Source organism: Anolis sagrei, chromosome Y, assembly GCF_037176765.1.
Source record: "Anolis sagrei isolate rAnoSag1 chromosome Y, rAnoSag1.mat, whole genome shotgun sequence".
In the NCBI taxonomy this organism is placed as follows: Eukaryota; Metazoa; Chordata; class Lepidosauria; order Squamata; family Dactyloidae; genus Anolis; species Anolis sagrei.
This window is the reverse complement of record NC_090035.1, coordinates 83,863,392-83,880,158: the sequence shown is the minus strand read 5'-3', so window position 1 is coordinate 83,880,158 and position 16,767 is coordinate 83,863,392. Positions and strand designations below refer to the sequence as shown.

At 41.5% G+C, this 16,767-nt stretch overlaps 1 protein-coding gene across 1 annotated transcript in view; it reads left to right on the top strand.

Annotated features, from left to right (window-relative positions):
- Window positions 1-5,672: 5,672 nt before the first annotated feature.
- Window positions 5,673-16,767, top strand: part of ATP1A3 (ATPase Na+/K+ transporting subunit alpha 3) — a 61,338-nt gene continuing 50,243 nt past the window's right edge. The window contains exon 1 of the mRNA XM_067461620.1: window positions 5,673-5,929. Within this exon, the coding sequence (XP_067317721.1) occupies window positions 5,924-5,929 (6 nt within the window). The 5' untranslated portion in view covers window positions 5,673-5,923. The remainder of the gene's footprint in view (window positions 5,930-16,767) is intronic.

Sequence of the window (16,767 nt, the reverse complement as noted above, 5' to 3'; positions counted from 1 at the left end):
TCTGAGAATCGCTGTTGTTGTTGTTGCTGCTGCTGTTATGTTGTTGTTGGGTGCCTTCAAGTCAACAACAACAACAGCATTTCCTGTGCCAGGGAAACCCACCTATCACTGGACTATTCTGAGAATCGCTGTTGTTGTTGTTGTTGCTGCTGTTATGTTGTTGTTGGGTGCCTTCAAGTCAACAACAACAGCGTTTCCTGTGCCAGGGATACCCATCTATCACTGGGCTATGCTGGGAATGGCTGTTGTTGTTGTTGTTGTTGTTGTGGTGTGCCTTCAAGTCAACAACAACAGCGTTTCCTGTGCCAGGGAAACCTACCTATCACTGGACTATGCTGGGAATGGCTGTTGTTGTTGATGATGTTGTTCTTATTGCTTTTGTTCTTATTGTTGTGTGCCTTCAAGTCAACAACAGCGTTTCCTGTGCCAGGGAAACCCATCTATCACTGCGAATGGCTGTTGTTGTTGTTGTTATTGCTGTTATTGTTGTTGTTGTGTGCCTTCAAGTCAACAACAACAGTGTTTCCTGTACCAGGGAAACCCACCTATCCCTGGACTATGCTGGGAATGGCTGTTGTTGTTGTTGCTGCTGCTGCTGTTGTTGTTGCGTGCCTTCAAGTCAACAACAACAGCGTTTCCTGTGTCAGGGAAACCCACCTATCACTGGACTATGCTGGGAATGGCTGTTGCTGTTGTTGTTGTTATTGCTGTTGTTGCTGTTGCTGTGTGCCTCAAGTCAACAACAACAGTCCTGTGCCAGGGATACCTACCTATCCCTGGACTATGCTGGGAATAGCTGTTGTTGTTGTTATTGCTGTTTTTATTATTGTTGTTGCTGTTGTTGTCATTGCTGTTGTTGCTGTTGTTGATATTATTGCTGTTATTGTTGCTGCCGTTGTTGTTGTGTGCCTTCAAGTCAACAACAACAGCGTTTCCTGTGCCAGGGAAACCCACCTATCACTGGACTATGCTGGGAATGGCTGTTGTTGTTGTTGTTGCTGTTGGGTGCCTTCAAGTCAACAACAACAGCATATCCTGTGCCAGGGAAACCCACCTATCACTGGACTTGTTGTTATTGCTGTTTTTATTGTTGTTGTTGTTGCTGTTGTTGTCATTGCTGTTGTTGTTGCTGTTGTTGTTATTGTTGTTGCTGCTTTTGTTGTTGGGTGCTTTCAAGTCAACAACAACAGCGTTTCCTGTGCCAGGGAAACCCACCTATCACTGTACTATGCTGGGAATTGTTGTTGTTACCACTGCTGCTGTTGTTGTTATTGCTGTTGTTATTGTTGTTGCTGTTGTCATTGCTGTTGTTGCTGTTGTTGTTATTATTGCTGTTGTTATTGTTGTTGTTGCTGTTGTTGTTGTTGTTGTTGTGTGCCTTCAAGTCAACAACAACAGCGTTTCCTGTGCCAGGGAAACCCACCTATCATTGGACTATGATGGGAATGGCGTCCTGGGGGGGATGCTGGGATTTGTAGTCCAACAAAGGCCCCTCCACTTTGGATGCCTATCATCTCAACATGCAACTTAACCAAGTAAATGGAGTCTGTGCTAAATATGGCAAGAGATGCAGAAAGGGTCTAAATTAGAAAGTAAAACTGCAGATATATGAATATTTCACACACACACACACACACACCATATGAGAGATGTAGGTCTTTGGATGGCCTCCCCGTGCCCATCCTTTCCTTTTGACCACTGAGCCGGATTCGCTGGCTGCCGTGGAAACCCCTTTCCTTCCTCCCGGTTGCCACAGAGACACCAGGTCACATGGCCTGCCTCCTTCATCCCGTTGCCATGGCGACCGGATGAAGGATGAGGAAGGATGCTGAGGCCTGGTTCAGAGGAAGTGGGGGGGGGTGTTCTGCGCTCAAGATGGGGGGGGGGGGCGCCAAGCCAATTCACGACCCAGGAAGCCCAGAGAATGCAATGCAGTGATTGGGCCGCACAGTGGGATCCCCCAAGGTCATCTAGTCCAACCCCGTGGGGCAGAGCATCCCTGCCAGGTTTCGGGGCAAACCAGCATTCCATAAAGGAATGGAAAAGCCTAGAATCAGGAGGGATTATTAAAGGTCATCCAGTCTGACCCTCTTCTGGCCAGGCAGGAAGGCATCAGCCAATCCCTCCTGACAGAGGACCATCAAGCCAGTGACATTATAGGTTGATAGACAGATAGATAAACAGATATAATATGATAGGAATATGGGATAGATTGGTCAATCCCTCCTGACAGAGGGCCATCAAGCCAGTGACATTATAGGTTGATAGATAGATAGATAGATAGATAGATAGATATAATATGATAGGAATATGGGATAGATTGGACCTCATGGGCCATCCAGTCCAACCCCATTCTGCCAAGAAGCAGGAATATTGCATTCAAATCACCCCTGACAGATGGCCATCCAGCCTCTGCTTAAAAGCTTCCAAAGAAGGAGCCTCCACCACACTCCGGGGCAGAGAGTTCCACTGCTGAACGGCTCTCACAGTCAGGAAGTTCTTCCTCATGTTCCTCATGATAGGAATATGGGATAGATTGGTCAATCCCTCTTGACAGAGGGCCATCAAGCTTATCTATCTATCTATCTATCTATCTATCTATCAATCTGTCTGTCTGTCTGTCTGTCTGTCTATAGGTTGATAGACAGATGATAGATAGACAGATAGATAGATAAACAGATATAATATGATAGGAATATGGGATAGATTGGTCAGTCCCTCTTGACAGAGGGCCATCAAGCCACTGACATTATAGGTTGATAGATAGATAGATAGATAGATAGATAGATAGATAGACAGATATAATATGATAGGAATATGGGATAGATTGGTCAATCCCTCTTGACAGAGGGCCATCAAGCCTATCTATCTATCTATCTATCTATCTATCTATCTATCTATCTATCTGTCTGTCTGTCTGTCTGTTTATAGGTTGATAGACAGATGATAGATAGATAGATAGATGATAGATAGATAGACAGACAGATATAATATGATAGGAATATGGGATAGATTGGTCAATCCCTCTTGACAGAGGGCCATCAAGCCGGTGACATTATAGGTTGGTAGACAGATGGATAGATAGATAAACAGATATAATATGATATGAATATGGGATAGATTGGAAGGCTATCCAGTCCTACCCCCTTCGGCCATAATGGAAGGCACCATCTAATCCCTCCTGCCAGATGGCCATCCAGCCAAAGATAAATAGCCATAGATATGGTTTAGGGAGAAAGAGATGGTAAATAAATAGATAGATATGGCTGAGAGAACTATATATGATACCTCCTTGTCATAGACGAAGACACCATCCAATCCCTCCCGATAGATGGCCATCCAGCCAAAAATAGATGACCATAGATATGGTAGATAATAATTGAGAGAGAGAAAGAGATGATATATAAACAAATAGATATGACGGAGAGAACTATGTTTATTTATTTGGGGCATTTCTATATCACCTTTCTCTGAAGACCCAAGGCGGGATGATATATCACTGTCATAGAGGAAGACACCATCTAATCCCTCCTGCCAAATGGCCACCCAGCCAAAGATAAACGGCCATAGATATGGTTGAGGGAGAAAGAGATGGTAAATAAATAGATAGATATGGCTGAGAGAACTATATATGATACATCAGTGTCATAGAGGAAGACATGTCTATGACATCCAATCCCTCCCGATAGATGGCCATCCAGCCAGAAATAGATGGCCATAGATATGGTTGAGGGAGAGAGAAAGAGATTATATATATATATATATATATATATATATATATATGACTGAGAGAACTATCTATGATATATCACTGTCATAGAGGAAGGCACCATCTAATCCCTCTTGATAGATGGCCATCCAGCCAAAGATAGATGACCATAGATATGGTTGAGGGAGAGAGAAAGAGATTATATATATATATATATATATATATATATATGACTGAGAGAACTATCTATGATATATCACTGTCATAGAGGAAGGCACCATCTAATCCCTCTTGATAGATGGCCATCCAGCCAAAGATAGATGGCCATAGATATGGTTGAGAGAGAGAAAGAGATATATATGTATATAAATAGACAGATATGGCGGAAAGAAAAAGCTTGAGATCTAGTAAGACTCCTAGTTGGTGATGATGATGATGACGGTAATGATGATGATGATGGTATTAATAATAGCTACCATGTGCAGTAGTCAAGTGCCATCCATCCATATCCTAAACCATTTGGACACTTTCTATGGAGGCAGCCTGGGATCGCCTTGGCCTTTTGAGCTGCAGCATCACACTCTTGGCTCAGGTTCACCTTGAGATTGAGTAAGTCTTCTAGATGATGATAATGATGATGATTTTATTTATTTATTTATCGTGTCATCCGCAACCAGAACATTGTATTACATTTCTAGCAGAACAAAACAAACAAACAGATAAGAAAAACACAAATTTTGCAAACTTGGTAGCTCATTAAATGTCCTTTGACCAGTCTCTGTCTCCTTGGAATGCCTCTGGTGTTGCCGCAAGAAGGTCCTCCCTTGTGCATCATGTGGCAGGGCTCAGGTTGCATTGCAGCAGGTGGTCAGTGGTTTGCTCTTCTCCACACTCACATGTCGTGGACTCCACTTTGTGGCCCCATTTCTGAAAGTTGGCTCTGCATCTCGTGGTGCCAGAGCGCAGTCTGTTCAGCGCCTTCCAAGTCGCCCAGTCTTCCGTGTGCCCAGGGGGGAGTCTCTCATTGGGTATCAGCCATTGGTTGATCAGCCTGCCACTTTTGGACTCTTGCTTGCTGGGGTGTTCTATCGAGTGTCTCTGTAGATCTTAGAAAATTATGTCTAGATTTAAGTCGTTGACGTGCTGGCTGATACCCAAACAGGGGATGAGCTGGAGATGCCTCTGCCTTGGTCCTTTCACTCTTGGCTGCTACTTCCCGGGGGATGTCAGGTGGTGCAATACCGGCTAAGCAGTGTAATTCCTCCAGTGGTGTGGGGCGCAGACACCCCGTGATAATGCGGCATGTCTCATTCAGAGCCACATCCACTGTTTGAGCGTGGTGAGATGTGTTCCACACTGGGCATGCGTACTCAGCAGCAGAGTAGCATAGTGCAAGGGCAGATGTCTTCACTGTGTCTGGTTGTGATCCCCAGGTTGTGCCAGTCAGCTTGCGTATGATATTCTTTCTAGCACCCACTTTTTGTTTGATGTTCAGGCAGTGCTTCTTGTAGGTCAGGGCAAGGTCCAGAGTTCTCTGGACCGATGATGATGATGATGATGATGATGATGATGATAGCTACCATGTACAGTAGTCTAGTGCCAGCCATCCATATCCTAAACTATTTGGACACTATCTTCGTATGGATGCATCCTGGGATCGCCTTGGCCTTTTGAGCTGCAGCATGACACTCCTGGCTCATGGTCAGCCATATATTGTACTATTACCAAGCCATGGCTAGCTATCTGACTATATTCGGACAGTGGGCTCCTCTGGGTGCAACCTGGAAGGATCCATCGCCTTGGCCCTTGTTGCTGCAGCATCCCACCCCCCCTCTCTCTCCCCCTCCTTCCCCCCTCCCAGCCGGGCAAGGTGAGTTCTGCAGTAAAAGGGGCGTGGCCTGGGGGCGGAGGGGGCGTGGCCGCGTTGGCCCCTGATTGGCTCTTGGCCCCTCCCTCCCTCTCTCCCCCCCTCCTTCTTCTCCTCCTGGAAGCCGAAGCGGGCAGAGCTGCCGCAGCCGCAGATTGAGAGGGGCCTCCCAGGAAGGAAGGAAAGGAAGGAAAGGAACGGGAAAAAGAAGGGACCAGGCCGCCCCTTCCCATCCATCCATCCCAGAGGGACCCCCCCGCTGAGCCTGGAGCGCCCCGCCTGAGAGAGAGAGACACAGAGCGAGAGAGAGCCTTCCTCCTCCTCCTCCTCCTCTCCCCGCCGCCAAGATGGGGGTGAGTCCCCGCATTATTCCCCTCCGGCGCCCCCCCTCCCTCTCCCCCCTTCGGCCCGCTTCGCACGTGAGAACCGGGCAGGATGCGTGTCGCAGCGGGATGCGTGTCAGTGCGCCGGCGCCCGGGTGCAGACCCATCCAGCGAGGGAGGGAGGAAGAGAGGGAGGGAGGGGGTCACCTTCGTCTCCCCTCTGTCCTCACGCGAAGGAGAACGCGCATTTGCCCTTGGAAGAGAGAGAGAGAGAGAGAGAGAGAGGGAGGGAGGGACATCTAGACATCACATCTAGCTCTCTTTCCTGTCTGTCTATCTATCTACCCATCCATCCAATACAAATGTCTTTTCTATCTATCTATCCAATCCACCTATTTTTCCCGTCTGTCTATCTATTTATCTATCTATCCACCCACCTACCCATCCATCTATCTTCTTTCCTATCTATCTATCTATCTATCTATCTATCTATCTATCTATCCATCCATCCATCCATCCATCCATCCATCCATCCATCCATCCATCCATCCAATGCAACTATCTATCTATCCAATCCAGCTTTTTCCCATCTATCTATCCAGCTACCTACCTATCTAGCTAGCTAGCTAGTTACCCCTCTATCTATCTATCTATCTATCTATCTATCTATCTATCTATCTATCTATCTATCTAGCCATCCATCCATCCATCCATCCAATACAACTATCTATCTATCCAATCCAGCTTTTTCCCATCTATCTATCCAGCTACCTACCTATCTAGCTAGCTAGCTAGTTACCCCTCTATCTATCTATCTATCTATCTATCTATCTATCTATCTATCTATCTATCCATCCATCCATCCATCCAACTATCTTTCCTACCCTTCTATCTACCTACCTACCTATCTTGCCAGCTATCTTTTCTATCTATCTATCCAGGTTTCTCTTTCTATCTTCCTATATTATCCATCCAATTCATCTGCCTATCTACTCAATCCTTCTGTCTCTCCCCTCTTATCTATCTTAGTTATCCTGTCCTATTTCTGTCTGTTTAGCCAAATGGCTTGCCAGTCCTTCTCTCTCTCTATTTCTCTCTCTTTCCTATCTCTATGCAATCTTTCTAGATTTGTCCATCTATTTCTATACCTATTGGGTCAATCTACCTATGCAACCCTTCTCTATCTTTCTATCTACTGACCTATCTACCTACCTATCTATCTTTGACTATCTTTGCTAAGTTCAACTCTTCTCTCTCTCTCTCTAGCCAATCCTTCTATGTCTACCTATCTTATCTATACCTATTTAAGCTATCCATCTCTCTCTCTCTATCTTGGACTATCTCCACCGTTCTTATCTGCCTATCTGTCTGTCATCTATCCAATCCTTCTCTCTCTCCTGTTGTATATCTATGAAATCCTTTTATAATTCCCTCTGTTTATTTATCTATCTAGTAGTTCAATCTCTCTATCTCTTTCTACCTCTCCAATCCTTCTATCTATCTTACCTATCCCTCTGTTGCTATCCTATCATTATGTATTTGCCTGTCTAGATATACATCCTCTCTATCTCTCTATCTATTTATCTAGCTATCTCTTTCTCTCTCTATTTATCTATTTATCTCTATTTATCTCTCTCTCTAGCTATCTCTCTCCATCCTATCTTCTCTCTCTTTCTCTCTCTCTCTATTATCTCTCTCTCTCTCTCTATTTATCTAGCTATCTCTCTTATCTATCCATCCATCCATCCTATATATTAATCTAGCTTTCACTATCCTATCTATCTATCTATTCTCTCTGTGTGTGTGTCTGTCTCTCTCTATCCTATCTATCTCTCTATCTATTTATATATCTCTCTTTATTTATCTATCTAGCTCTCTCTCTCTCTCTCCATCCATCCATCCACCCATCCATCCATCCTATATATTAATCTAGCTCTCTCCCTCTCTCTATCCTATCTATCTATCTATCTATCTATCTATCTATCTATCTATTCTCTCTCTTTCTCTCTCTTTCTCTCTCTTTCTCTCTCTATCCTATCTATCTATCTATCTATCTATCTATCTATCTATCTATCTATCTATCTATTCTCTCTCTCTCTATCCTATCTATCTATCTATCTATCTATCTATCTATCTATTCTATCTATTCTATCTATCTATCTCTATCTATCTATCTATCTATTCTCTCTCTCTTTCTCTCTCTATCCTATCTATCTCTCTATCTATTCTCTCTCCCTCTCTATCCTATCTATCTATTCTCTCTGTCTCTGTCTCTATCCTATCTATCTATCTATCTATCTATCTATTCTATCTATCTATCTATCTATCTATCTATCTATCTATCTATCTATCTATCTATTCTCTCTCTCTTTCTCTCTCTATCCTATCTATCTCTCTATCTCTCTATCTATTCTCTCTCCCTCTCTATCCTATCTATCTATTCTCTCTGTCTCTGTCTCTATCCTATCTATCTATCTATCTATCTATCTATCTATCTATCTATCTATCTATCTATCTACCTCTCCAGTCTTCCTATCCCTCCATCCCTCCCCTTCTTCAGTCCTGGGCATTTGGGTCAGATGTGGTTCAACTCCTGTGTGTGCAGACTCACTTGGTGTGCCTGACTTGGGGGTGTCATTTCCTTTCCATCTGCGAGGGGCATTTCCTGTGACTTAGAGAAAGGGGGGGGGAGGGCAGAGGACACCCCCCCCCCCCACAAAAAAGGTTTCCTGTGTCGCAAAGGAGAAAAGAGTCAGAAGGGCAAATGAATCAAAGGCAAATGGGGAAAAGCACCTCCATGGGGGAAGGCATCCTCCTCCTCCTCCTCCTGCCTCCCAACCTGCTGGTGACAAAATGTCAGCCAGAAAAGAGAGAGAGAGAGAGATGGAGGGATGGATGGAGGAGAAAAAGGATGAGTCACCCCCGGCTTAAAGGGAAAGAGAGGAAGGAGGGAGGGAGGGAGAAAGAGAGATTATGGAGGACGAGAAAGAGGAGGATGAACACAGCAGAAGGGAAAGAGAGACAGAGAGACAGAAAGGAAGGAAGGGGCAGAAGGCAAGGAATGGGCCTCATAATAATAATAATAATAATAATAATAATAATAACAACAACAACAACAACAACAACAACAAGGGCAGAAGGCAGGGAAAGGCCGGCACAAGCAGGGCCTCATAATAATAGTAATAATAATAATAATACCTACAATAATAACAAGATATGCAATAATAATAAGATCAATAAAATATGAAATCCACAAGGAGCAGGTCAACAATTTCAACAGAAAGCAGGAAACCATGAAAATGAACACAATCGGGATCCCAGTATTTAAAAATACTTTTAAATCAGGACAGTAAATAAAGAAAAAAAACAACAACAGGGGAATTCCAGACAAGAATCAATCAGGGACAACTAACCATCTCCCAACAAGCGATTCCCCCAGACAGGAAGCAGACAGGCTTTGAAGCTGCAAGGCCATTCAGTGCTAATCAAGGTGGCCAACTGCAACAATCACTCTTGTCTCAAGCAGACAAGAGTTCTTTCTTTTTCCCATCCTGGATATTATTCCACAGATCTATAAACCTAATTTTCTTAGTTTCCAACAGAACTCACAGCCGCTGAGGATGTCTGCCATAGATGTAGGCGAAATGTCAGGAGAGAATGCTTCTGGAACATGGCCAGACAGCCTGGAAAACTCACAGCAAACTATAATAATCATAATCATAATCATAATGAGACATATATTACTCATAATGCCTCCTATAATAATGAGACCTATAAGAACATTAACAATAAAAATAATAATACTAATAATACCTACAATAAAAACAAGTGAGACCTACCAGTAACGTCCATCATCACGTCCATAATAACAATAATAATACTAATAATATCTACAATAATGAGACCTGCTATAATAATAGTAATAACAACAACAATAAGACCTACAATAATAATAAGACCTATAAAATATTAATAATGAGACCTGCCATAATAATAATACTAATAATACCATAAACAATAATAATACCTACAACAATAATAAAACCTATACAATATTAATAATGAGACCTATAATAATAATAATACCAATAATAAGACCTACAATAATAATAAGACCTATAAAATATTAATAATAATGAGACCTATAATAATAATATCAATAATAAGAGCTACAATAATAATACCTATAAAATATTAATAATGAGACCTGCCATAATAATAATACTAATAATACCATTAATAATAATAATACCTACAACAATAATAAAATCTATACAATATTAATAATAATGAGAACTATAATAATAATAATACCAATAATAAGACCTACAATAATAATAAGACCTGTAAAATATTAATAATAATGAGACCTATAATAATAATACAAATAATAAGACCTACAATAACAATAAGACCTATACAATATTAATAATAATGAGACCTGCCATAATAATAATACCATTAACAATAATAATAAGACCTACAATAATAATGAGACCTATAATAATACTAATAATAATGAGACCTACAATAATAATAAGACCTATAAAATATTAATAATAATGAGGCCTGCCATAATAATAATACCATTAATAATAATAAGACCTACAATAACAATAAGACCTATAAAATATTAATAATAATGAGGCTTGCCATAATAATACCATTAGTAATAATAAGACCTATAATAATAAAGCCTATAATAATAATGAGACCTATAATAATACTAATAATAAGACCTACAATAATAATGAGACAAAATATTAATAATACGACCAATAATAATAATAATAATAATAATAATGAGACCTACAGATTGGGTGAGGGAAGGGGAAGACACTAATATGGACGTCGTGTCTCCAGGTCAAGGCTGCTTTGTGGTGACTCCTCAGTGAATGTGGCTGAGAGAGTGTGACTCCCTGCCATCCTCAAGGCCCCCTGGTGGCTGAGCAGGGATCTGCACCCGAGACTTCGTCATCATCCCAGTGCCAAGGCCATCGAGAGGCTCCTTGGGAAGGATGCTCAAAGGCAACTCCCAATGTCAAAAGCCAAGGGCCGCCCTCCCTTGATGATACCTGGGTAATGATGGGATTACTATGAGTATTAGAGTCCGAGGAGGGTCCCAAAGCCCCCTCCTGATGATGGACGTTACTGGTCAGGCCTAGAAGAGGAGAAAGAGGAGGCCCCTGTTTACCTCCTCATGAATATTCATGAGGCGTCCCCTTTTCAGGGAGGGAGGGGGCACCCAGGAGCCTGTGATGGGGTGGCAGCCCCCACCCCAATTCCCCCTCCCTCTTTCAATGACCCTCAATGGGGTACAGATAGACAGACGGAGCAAGGTCACCTTCCTCCGTTGGGTGACCCCATTCCCTCTGAAATAATAATAATAATAATAATTCCTCTTTCAACAGGGAGGCCATTATCCGGGGGTCTTTGGGGAAGGACCCCAGAGACCCCCGGATAATATCCCCCATTGTTTGAGGGTCTGAACTAATAATAATAATCATCATCATCATCATCATCATAATTCCTCTTTCAAGGGGGAGACCATTATCCGGTGGTCTTTGGGGAAGGACCCCAAAGACCCCCGGATAATATCCCCCCATTGTTTGGGGGTCTCTAGTCCAAAGAGGATGGAGGCACCCAGGAAGAGGCTATCAGCCTAATAATAATAATAATAATAATAATAATAATAATAATAATAGTTCCTCTTTCAAGGGGGAGGCCATGAAGTGAGGGGGGAGGACCCCAAAGACCCCTGGATAATATCCCCCCATTGTTTGGGGGTCTCTAGTCCAAAGAGGATGGAGGCACCCAGGAAGAGGCTATCAGCCTAATAATAATAATAATAATAATAATAATAATAATAATAGTTCCTCTTTCAAGGGGGAGGCCATGAAGTGAGGGGGGAGGACCCCAAAGACCCCCGGATAATATCCCCCCATTGTTTGGGGGTCTCTAGTCCAAAGAGGATGGAGGCACCCAGGAAGAGGCTATCAGCCTAATAATAATAATAATAATAATAATAATAATAATTCCTCTTTCAAGGGGGAGGCCATTATCTGGGGGTCTTTGGGGAAGGACCCCAGAGACCCCGGATAATATTCCCCATTGTTTGGGGGTCTCTAGTCCAAAGAGGATGGGAGATGCAACTAGAAGCAGAACAATAAGGATTGCCTTCCAGTGGAATTTTCCACCCGATTTCCATCCAACCTTGTGGTCCAGAAGATGACCCAAGGAATCCAGACCGTTTTGGCCCTTGTCTTGGTCTTTTTGCAGTGATGGACACCTGAATGGGGGCAGCATTTTGACTGTGAATTTCAATACTGTTTTAGGGTTTGCCTATTTGTCTATCTTAGTTGTACTTTTAATTGCAATCCACTTTGGGTCTCCTTCGAGAGAGAGATAATAATAATAATAATAATAATAATAATAGAAAGCCACAGTAGTGACCTGCAGCGGCACAACCATATCAATCAACCTATTATTAATATTATTCATATTATTATTATTATTATTATTATTATTATTATTATTAATAGAAAGCCACAGTAACAACCTGCAGCGGCACAATAGTATCAATAAACCTATTATTAATATTCATAATACTGTTAATAATAATAATAATAATAATAATAATAATAATAATAGACCTGCAGCAGCACAAATCGTGGGTATAAATAAACATAATAATATTCACATTAATAAGTCTGCAGCAGTCTGTGGAGTATAAATAAACAATTATTATTATTAATAATATTGTAATAATAATAATAATAGGAAGTCACAGTAATGACTTGCAATGGCACAATGCGATGTATAAATAAACATAGTAATAATAATAATAATAATAATAATAATAATAATAGGAAGTTGTTGTAGTGACTGCAGTGGCACAATGCGGAGTATAAATAAACATAATAATAATTGCAATAATAATAATAAGTCTGAGACAGCACCATGTGGGTATAAATAAACAACAATAATCATAATATGTTGTTGTTGTTATTATTATTAATAATAATAATAGGAGGCCATAGTAGCGACTTGCAGTGGCACAATGTGGGGTATAAATAAACATAATAATAATAATAATAATAATAATGTATTATTATTATTATTATTATTATTATTATTAATAGGTGACCATAGTAGCGACCTGCAGTGGCACAATGTGGGATATAAATAAACAATAATAATAATAATAATAATAATAATAATAAGTCTGCAGCAGCACCATGTGGGGTATAAATAAACATGATTATTGTTATTATTATTATTATTATTATTATTATTATTAATAATAATAATAATAATAATAATAATAATAGGAGGCCATAGTAGTGACCTGCAGTGGCACAACGTGGGGTATAAATAAACATAATAATAATAATAATAATAATAATAATAATAATAATGTCTTTTGTCCTCTTTTAAATCCCCCCCCCCCCCCGCCCCACTTTCTGGGTTGGAGCAGACTTGGTTTCCATGATGAAACCTGACCTTGCCTCTTTTCCTGCAAATGCTGCAAAGCAAAACAGGGATCCCGGGATCCCCTCCTTGCCCCTTGAGATCCTCTGTCTTCTGAAGGATGGAGATGCCAAACAAGTACAGGCTACAGCTTGCAATGCATGGGGGGGGGGGGAGCCTTTTTGGGACTGTCAATCATGCAGATTGGGGGGACACTCTGGGAACGGCAGCCCCAAAGCCTTGCCCAGGAAAAGCCCTATGGAATAATTCATGGGGTTGCCGGGAAAGTGCTGCAAAACAGGCCATAAAAGGGAATCCTAGGGATGGATGGAGGGATGGAGAGATGGATGGTGATGCTGATGCTGATGTCTCCCCATCAACACCTCCCTGGCTCCGCCCAGAAGATGCAGGGGGTACACTGCCCTTTTTATCTCCCACCCCCCTTATTTTGCTGCAAATGTCACAGGGTGGTGGGTGCCCAGCCCATAATAGTAATAATAATAATAATAATGAGGAGGAGAGGGGAGAGGAAGCATATGGCCCAGGAGCTAATCCTCCTTTCTCTCTCTCTCTCTCTCTCTCTCTGTCATTGCACCAGCTGTAACCTTGCAAAGCGCAGGAAGGAGAAAGGAGACAAAGAGGAGGAGTAGAGAGATGCAGGAAGGAGGGAGGGAGGAAGAGAGGGGGAGGAATAATAGGAAAAATAGAGAGAAAAATGGAGGAATAGAAGGGGAGATAATAGGAAAAATAGAGAGAGAAAAATAGAGGAAAAAATAGAGAAAAATATCATTCCCTTCCCATCTCTTCCTTAATGAGGGAGGAATAGAGGGGGAAATAATAAGAAAAATAGAGGAAAAAATAGAGGAAAAATAGAGAAAAAATAGAGAAAAATATCATTCCCTTCCCATCTCTTCCTTAATGAGGGAGGAATAGAGGGGGAAATAATAGGAAAAATAGAGAGAAAAATGGAGGAAAAATAGAGAAAAAATAGAGAAAAATATCATTCCCTTCCCATCTCTTCCTTAATGAGGGAGGAATAGAGGGGGAAATAATAGGAAAAATAGAGGAAAAAATAGAGAAAAATATCATTCCTTTCCCATCTCATAAGATATGAGGCCCTATTTAAATAAGGGACTCAATGTGTCACATTAGGAAACCCCCCCCCATTGCTATTTATAATGCCATATGAAAATAATAATAATAATGATAGTAATATGCAAATGACCTCACCCCCCCAATTGCAATTTATAATACCATATGAAAATAATAATGATAGTAGTAACATGCAAAGGAGCCCCAATTGCAATTTACAATAAATAAGTAAATAAGTAAATAAAATATGAAAATAATAATAATGATGGTAGGGATATATGCAAATGACCCCCCCCCCCCAATCCCATCTCTCTCTTATGAGACCCTATTTAAATAAGGGACTCAATGTGTCACATTAGGACCCCCCCCCCCAATTGCAATTTATAATGCCATATGAAAATAATAATGATGATGATAGTAATATGCAAATGACCCCCCCATTGCAATTTATAATGCCATATGAAAATAATAATAATGATGATGTTAGTAGTATGCAAGTGACCCCCAATTGCAATTTACAATAAATAAATAAATAATAAGTAAATAAAATATGAAAATAATAATAATGATGGTAGTAATATGCAAATGACCCCCTCCAATTGCAATTTATAATGCCACATCAAAATAATGATGATGATGATAGTAGTAGTATGCAAATGACCCCCAATTGCAATTTGCAATAAATGGATAAATAATAAACAAGTAAATAAAATATGAAAATAATAATAATAATAATAATAATAATAATAATAATAATGGTAGTAATATGCAAATGACCCCCAATTGCAATTTATAATGCCACATGAAAATAATGATGATAGTAATATGCAATGACTCTCAATTGCAATTTATGCCATATGAAAATGATGATGATGATGATGATAGTAATATGCAAATGAGACTCTCAGTCTATATTCCTGGGGTCTCCCATATTAAATCTCCCAATTTTCTTTCCTGCAAAAAGGGAGAGGCGATCTCCATTGCAAATAGCTCTGCAGCAAAGCCAAAAAATAAAGGGGGGGGGGGCAAAAAGTAGAGAGAAATAGAAGGACCCAGAAGGGATTGCAATCTATTTTGAAGGTCTCTTCCCCCCCCCCCCCCCCACCCCTTCCCCAATTTCCATCACTGTAAAGGCTTGCAGGCCTTGGGAAATCCCCAATGCCTGCCCCCCCCCCCCCCTTTGCAAGGAAAGGCTTTCCTGGGGTTTTGGGGTCAGGCGCTTCCATGAAGGCCCCCCACCCATGAAAACACATTCCCTGCCTCCATCTGTCTCCCCTCGGAGATGGGTCGCCCTCCCCTCCCCCTGGTTTTGCCCTGGATTCCCTTTGCAAAGGCCTCTCTGGGGAGACACGGGGGAGGGGGGGTCTCATCGCCCTCCTTCTTCCTTGGCATCCTCATCCTCCTCTTCTTCCTTCCTTCCTCTTCTGGCATGGGCCTCTGCGGAGAGGCAGCCCTGCTGCAGCACTGGCACCCAGCCAGGAAGCTTGCCTCCTTTCCTCCCTCCCTTCTTTCATTCCTTCTTTTTTTCCTTCCTTCTCTCCTTCCTTTTTTCCTTCCTCCCATCTTTCCCTTATTCTCTCCTTTCCCTCCTCCTTTTCTTCCTCCCTTCCTTCCTTCTTTCCTTCTTTCATTCATTCTCTCCTCCCTTCCTCCCTCTCTTCTTTCTTTCCTTCTCTCCTTCTCTCGTTCCTTCCTCCTTTCTTTCTTTCATACATTCTTTCCTCCCTTCATTCCTCTCTTCTTTTTTTCCTTCTCTCCTTCCTTCCTCTTTCCTTCATTCTCTCTTCCCTCCCTTCTTTCTTTCCTTCTCTCCTTCTGTCCTTCTTTCCCTCTTTCCTTTCTTCTCTCCTTTCCTTCTCTCCTTCCTCCCTTCTTTCCTTCCTCCTTTTCTTCCTGCTTTCCTTTTTCTTTTTTCTTTCCTTCTTCCTTTTCTTCTTTCATTCATTATATCCTTCCTTCCTTCTTTCATTCCACCCTCCCTTCCCTCTTTCTTTCTTTCTTTCTTTCTTTCTTTCCTTCCTTCCTTCCTTCCTTCTTTCATTCCTCCCTCCCTCCCTTCCCTCCTTCTTTCTTTCTTTCCTTCCTTCCCTTTCATTCCTACCTCCCTTCCCTCTTTCTTTCTTTCTTTCTTTCTTTCTTTCCTTCCTTCTTTCATTCCTCCCTTCCCTCTTTCTTTTTCTGTCTTTCCTTCCTTCTTTCCTCCCTCGCTTCTATCCTTCCTTCTTTCCTTCCTTCCTCCCTTCCTCCTTTCCTTCTATTCTTCCATTCTTCCATTCTTCCATTCTTCCTTCCTTCCTTCCTTCCTT